At 45.6% G+C, this 6,968-nt stretch overlaps 1 protein-coding gene across 4 annotated transcripts in view; it reads right to left on the bottom strand.

The window, feature by feature from the left end:
* Positions 1-4,264: 4,264 nt before the first annotated feature.
* Bcl9 (BCL9 transcription coactivator) overlaps positions 4,265-6,968 on the bottom strand; it is a 90,790-nt gene continuing 88,086 nt past the window's right edge. For 3 of the 4 annotated variants that reach the window (XM_008827569.1, XM_008827572.1, XM_029560865.1), the window contains exon 10: positions 4,265-6,621. In XM_008827569.1, the coding sequence (XP_008825791.1) occupies positions 5,504-6,621 (1,118 nt within the window). In that variant the 3' untranslated portion in view covers positions 4,265-5,503. The remainder of the gene's footprint in view (positions 6,622-6,968) is intronic. The other variant, XM_008827571.2, reaches the window with a different exon arrangement.

The raw sequence follows: 6,968 nt of genomic DNA, 5'->3' as shown, positions 1-6,968 counted from the left end.
GTTATTGACTATTTTTCTTAAATGTGTTATTACAAGTTTAGCAATAAATTAAGGTTCTATGACTTTGTTTAAAAATAAGAGTTTGGGAGGCTGGAGAGATGGCTCAGCAGTTAAGAGCACGGACTGCTCTTACAGAGGACCCAGGTTCCCAGCACCCACATGGCAGCTAACAACTGTGGGTAACTCCAGTTCCAGGGGATCCGACACCCTCTTCTGACCTCTGGCAGGCACTGCATGACACGGGTGCACTTACACACATGCAGGCAATACACTCATACACATAAAATAAAAACAATAATAAAAGAGTTTGGGACTTTGGAAAAAAATACAGAAAAATTAAGAAAAAGGGGCAGAATGGCTAAAGAACAGGGGAAACGGTGTGTTTTAAAATCTGAGCATTTATCTTTGCAGTCCTAGGCATCAAACTCAGGGCCTTGTTTGTGCCAGTCAAAGAAATGTTCTCCCACTGAACCATACCCCAAGGCCTTGTTGCTTAACACTTTGAGGTTTCAAGTCCTCAGAGGGCCACACCAGGTTCTATATAACCCCTTTTCTCTGAGGATTCTTTTTCATATCTGCTCCCTTAAAGAAGCCATCCTGTTCTTTGACCCTTGCTGATCCCAGTCCCTTCTCCCTGTTTCAGGAAGCCTCCCTCTGTTGAGTAAGTTAAAAGATCACCTTTCCTTTGGAATCTCACTGGAACATCCCTTTCGGCTGCTTGTTCCTTGTTGTGTCTGACTTTTGCCGCAGTGATCATCATGTTGTGTTGGAACAGATTTCATGCTTTGCTTTTCTTTATCCTGGCAGTACCACAATTCTTGACACACAGTAGGTGCTCTATCAGTATTGGCTGAGTAAAGAAGTCCTTGGGTTAAGTACAACTTCCTTCTTTCAGCACTTCAAAAGTACTCAGAGAAGGAAAAAAAGGGGCTGGAGAGAGATGGCTCAGTGGTTAAGCACCCTGGGTGCTCTTGCAGAGGACCTGGGTTCGGTTCCCAGCACCCACATGGCACTCACAACTGTCTATAACTCCAGTTCTAAGGAATCCGAAGCCCTCTTCTGGCTCCCAAAGGTACCGGGTCATACAGACAGTGCACATGCATACATAACACTCATGCACCTAAAAATAAGTTTTGTAGAAAGGGAAATGACTAGCATACAAGGTTTAAATGGAACTCAGCAGCCATCTTTCCCAGGGTGCCCAGCTGCTGGCTAAGAAGAAAGACATTATCAGAAGAGGCAGGACCTGTGGGATGCTGGGATTTCTCTTAGTCACAACAGCCAGAATCAGCTAAATTTGTAGAATCCAAATATGGGGACTGCAATTCAAAAATTAAGAATTTTAACAACACTGAGGTCCTGTCTAGCTCACATCCCTGAGGAAGGCCCTGTGAATGCAGCTGAATTATATTTACAATATAAGGAAGTGGAGATTAGGGAGGCTAGGAGAAATGGATTCATTTTTTAAGGCTTATTTATGTTCTGACGGTGTGCCTGTGCGAGTATATTTACACCATTTGTGTGCAAGTGCTCACAGAGATCAGAAGGCATCAGATTCTCCGGAACTGGAGTTATGGGTGGTTTTGAGTCATCTGTTGTGGATGCTGGGAACTGAACCTGGGTCCTCTACAAGAGCAATTAACTGCTGAGCCATCTTGCCAGCCCCTGGATCAATTTTTTTTAAATGTAGGTTCAAACACTGAAATTGTTTAAAAATTTACTGTAGGCTGGGGGCTACAGTGGCAGATCAGCTACCTAGTATGTGTGAGGCCCTGAGTTCTATCCCTTAGCAGTGCAAATAATAATAAGTGTTTAATTTGTTATGGCAAACCTTATGTAAGATGACTACGATCGTGTATTTGTCTTCATTTTATACCTGAAGGGTTGTTTTAGAGAAAATATTACATATTCCTTATTAGCTCTTAAAATAAATGTCATGGTTGGGTGTGCTGACGCACATCTTCAATTAATCACAGAAATTGAGGGGCAGAGGCAGGCAGATCTCTGTGGGATGGAAGCCAGCCTGGTCTACATACCAAGTTCCAGGCTGGTCCATGCTACACGAAGATGGACCAAGAATTTTTTTTCATTTTCGCCGTCTCCATGCAACGCCAGACTGTGGGGCTGCGGAAACAGGTGGAGCTTGTACAGCATTACATGACCATGAAACATTTTTTAATATTTATTTTTATGTGTATGAGTGTTTTGCAGTATGTATGTATGTATGTATGTATGTATGTGCACTGTGTGCATGTCTTGTGCTGGTGGAGGCCAGAAGAGAGCACTGGATTCCCTGGAACCGGGGTTAAGGACAGTTCATAGCCTCCATGTGGTTTCTGGCAATCAAACCTGGGTCCTCTGCAAGGGCAGTCAGTGCTCTTAACCGCTGAGCCATCTCTCCAGGCCCCTATGATTTAAAAAACAAAGCAAAATTTGCATCATTAGTACTCCATGCACTCATATTCAATCTCTCAAAATATGATTTCATAATAATCATAACAAATTAGAAATTACATTTAAACCCCAAATACACTTAGCTTATCAGCAATCATTGTGATGAAATGTTGCTGGGGTATGGTGATAAAGTAAATGAAGGAAGATTTATGACAAGTCTTTGAAAAATGTGAGCTGGAGCGATGGCTCCGTGGTTAAGAGCACTGGGTGCTCTTGCAGAGGGCCTAGGTTCGATTCCCAGAACCCACATCGCAGCTAATGACTGTCCCTAACTCCAGTTCCAGGGGATCAGATGCCCTCTTCTGACCTCCTTGGGCATTGCACAACACAGACGCACTATCTACATGCTGGCAATACACTCATATACATAAAAATAATAAATAAATGAAAAAAAAAAACCCTCATCCTTTGAAATGGCAAGACTGACCTGCACCACTGCAGGTTCTCCAGCAGAGGGCCTCGGGAGAGGCGTACCTCAACCTTGGTGTCCCCAGCAAGCTGGCTGCATCCTGTACCTGCTGTATCCTGTACCTGGCCACCCATCTTGCTAGCTCTCCAGGTGGGCATCTGCTTTTGGATCCTTTCTTGAATCAACTCCTTGCCTGGAATAGCAGCCATGGGACCACATTCCACTAATGACCGCAACGCTAGGACAGGCAGCAAAGTGTGAAACAGCCTAGAAGCCAGAGCAGTGGACCAATGCCACTTAATGATTTCACCCCATGCTTCGCTGTTACCCTGTTCTCTTCTGTATAATTCAAGGCGAGAAAAGCCAGAAACCAAGGAAGCTAAATTCATGAAACACAAACTTTTACCACCCTAATTTCTCCACAACCCAAAGTTTTCATTATCTAATAACAGAATAGGTCTGGGGCTCAGTTGCCCCACCTGTAAAGATGATTATAACACATTTCATAGGTTCTCTTAAAAACCCAAGGAAAACGTCTGCACTGGTGACTGGTATGCAGATTCTCTAATGTTCCCATCCACCTTTTTGTTGTTTAGGCTCTTGTGTTACTGAGCAGACAGAACAGCTGAAGACAATGCCAGCTTTCAAAAGCACTTGTTGGAGAATGCAACATTCACAGAAAACAGCCTGTGAAACACCAGCAAAGGCCAATTTGTACAGGTTTGACTGCAAATAACTGCACCTGCTGCTCTCCACATAGCTCCTCTCACCTAAGAACAAACATGCACACAGATGCCTACTCACTCAAAACACCTATAGCTCAAAATATACACACCAGAACAAAGTTAACTGTACAGAAACACAGCAGTGAGTTCCTTAGGTACATACCTTGCAGGATACACTGATGTGCTGAGGTCTGCATGGTGGGAAGCAAATTCTACACAGGCTGTTCAGGGCCAAAGAAGTGAAAGGGTAATCGGAGGAGAGCGAAGGCAGAAGGGACCACAGAAACTCATGGACTGTATAAACCCAGGACTTGCAAGTGTGCTAGTATACCCTAGCAAGGTCGAGGGACTGCTCTCATAGCTTATTTAAGTAAAAATGTGCCTTAGCCTTCATAATTGTTTTACACCATGAAACCAGCTCTCACCAAAGTCCCTAACAGAGACCAATAGTTGCCCTACAGGTAAAGATCAGCCATGGAGATAGGGGTTGCTCTTTTCTCCAGGATTGGGATTTCATGACTGAAAACAGTATAGGATAAACCTCCATGAGGAACAGTCAGTCCTCTTAACTCTTTCCCTGTCTCTACTGATCAACTCTAGTACAAAGACTGGTCACATGACAACTGATGTCCAATATTAAAGAAACAGGAATCCAAATGCACAAAAAACAGTTCCATTTTGTAAGAAACAATATATTTTATTTTTCTGACACCACAGCTCTGGCGAGTGGTTTTGTACCAAATTTAGTGGAGGTTACACAGAACGTTTTACGCATGAGGGAGGGAGGAAAGGGAAGGAACCACAAAATTTAAAACAAAACCAAAATTCTGGATAGCTTTTAGCATCTGTCCCCTTCCCACATTAATAAAATTCACTTGGGAATTCCTAAGAAAAGATGAACAGAGAACAAGGTGGGCAGGGAAAATACACAGGGAAGGGACAGGCCAAGAGAGGCCAGAGGGAACCAGGACAGAGCTCTCTAGGCTGGGCCAGGAGGCCTCTGTAGAGGTGGGGCTTCGCTGGAGTATTTTCCCCCAGAGAATACCGGGTATTGCAGCTGCCAAAGGAAAGGGGAGAGGAAGGAAGCAGAAGGTCACCTGTGGGGGTCACAAGGGAAGGAACACACTTAACCAAGGGAACTGGAAGAAGAGGGGGGTAAAAGGAGAGAAAAGTGTGAAGGTGGGTTTGTATTTTGGGAGAGACAGACTGTGCTGAAGAGTACTTGAACTGAAAATAAATGTCCCAAGCTTCAGTGATTTTAAAAAGAAAAATTTCCCCCCTCCCCCCACCCCTCGCTGAACTTAGTTCCTTTTTTTGTGCTTTTCATTAATACTCTGCTCTGAGGTCGTAGTTTGGTTTTTCTATACACTGGAGTTGAAAGAAAATAGTCCAAAGGTCTGAAGATGGATTCTCCATCTAAAGTAAACAGCCCAGCATTCCTGTTCTCCTCTTGCCCCAAAGACTAAAGTCTCTGCTAAAATCCCTTTTACAATATAGTACAGTACACGCAAAAGTGAGGGAAAAAAAGCCCAAATCAAAAAACAAAACCAGAAAGGAATCCTGGGAGAAGCCAGTCCAAAGGACGTAAACACAGAGAACGGTGCAACACATGACCGATGGCAAGTCTCAAAGCACAGCTACAGATTCCCAAAAGTAGGTGCCATCGTGGGATCCCCAAGTCCACAAAAATAATTTTTAAAAAATAAATCTTAAAAAAACCACACCTGTTGATTAAATGAATAATTTGTTTTCAGGTAAATCCATACATTCTCGAGTTCCCTCCTCCCCCAAAGCAGCCCCTGGTCTTGTTCTCCTACTGCATGACCAACAGTAAGGGCTCCTGGAGCTCCCTCAAAGCAGCTCTCAGGACCTGGAATCTCATCTTGACAAGATCGGCACATCCAATTGTAGCAGCTTAAAACATCATGTTTCCTGGGTTGCCAGGTCCTTGGCTAAATCCACCCATGCCCACATCAGCAGCCATGCCCCGGGGCCTCATCTGTGGGGGGATCATGATGTTCTGTTGGGGTCCCATCATGCCCTGCATGGACATCATCATGCCTGGAGAACCCACAGGCCCGGGGTGGGTGTAGAGCCCGGCAGGCCCCCGATCCTTGCCAGGAATCATGCCCACAGCAGCAGCCGGATTGGTCATGAGGGTGGCCTGGCCAGGCATTGTAGATTGTGCTGGTGACATCATCCGATGGTGAGGTCCCATCATGCCTTGCTGGATAAAGGCTGGTGGTCTCATTGGGTTGTGGCCTGGCATGGATGGAGCTGTACCAAGAGGGATGTCTGGAGTTCCTACTGGCCCTGGGCCTCCCATGCCAGGTAATGCTAGTCCCATTCTAGGGGCTTGATCACTCATCATCCCCTGCATGTGTGAGAACCCAGGTCCAGGACCCTGTGGCTGTTTACGGCCTGGGACTTCCCCTCGAGGGAAATACTGCAGCGTCTGGCTGGGCTTCTCTGATGGGATAATTCTGGAGAGATCGAACTCAGGTATTCCGGTGGCTCCAGGTCGGATTACCTCTTGCAGATCTGGGTCTGTAAACACCGAAGGCATGCTGTTCCCTAGGACGGTGAAGGAGTCAGGAGCCCCTGGGCCTCCAGGCTTGCAAAGTGCTGCATCTGCTGAACTTTGGGGCAGGTTGCTGGGACGACCGAGGGGGCCTTCTCCAGGGAAACCCATCCCTCCTGGAAAGTTGCCTTGTGCCCCACTGGGGCCATTGTGAGGGAATGGAACCTGCTGAGGAGGAGACTGTACAGGAGGGAAGCCCTGGGAGAAGCCCATCCGTCCTTGAGGTACCATTGGAGGCTCCTGGGACCCATGCCCCATTATAGGATTGTGTGACATCAAGCCAGGCCCCATTGGGACCCCATGAGGAGGTATGTTGGGTCCCATGGCATTCGGAGAGGGCATTTGATTGGAGTGAGAAAGTGGCTGGGTCATTCCCATTGGGCTGAGGGTTGGCATCGGAACCACGGGGTTTGGACCTGAAATTCGAGGATTCTGTGTATTAATGCCCATTCCTAGAAAAATAAAGATATCAAAGGAATCAACTCAACCAAAAGCAGCTCACAAAAATTACAATAAATCAAATGAATAAAAAATTATTATGCATCAAATGTGCACTGTGCTGGGAAAGCCACACAATCCCTGTCATCCAAAAGTTTATAGCACATTTGGGGGCACACAAACCAAGAGTGATGTGAGACAATGCATCACTGAGCCTCAGACTGTATATAGCTGGAAGGCAGTGAGGAGGAAATTCTATCTGAAAAGGTCTAAGCTCATTTGTAAATGGGTGTGGTCTTCCTCATTGGAGACATTTAATACAGAAAAAAAATTTTGAATGACTCAAGTACAGACCCTTGTG

Source organism: Nannospalax galili, unplaced genomic scaffold (genome assembly GCF_000622305.1).
Source record: "Nannospalax galili isolate Female #2095 unplaced genomic scaffold, S.galili_v1.0 scaffold693, whole genome shotgun sequence".
Taxonomy (NCBI): domain Eukaryota; kingdom Metazoa; phylum Chordata; class Mammalia; order Rodentia; family Spalacidae; genus Nannospalax; species Nannospalax galili.
This window is presented reverse-complemented; position numbering and strand designations above follow the sequence as displayed.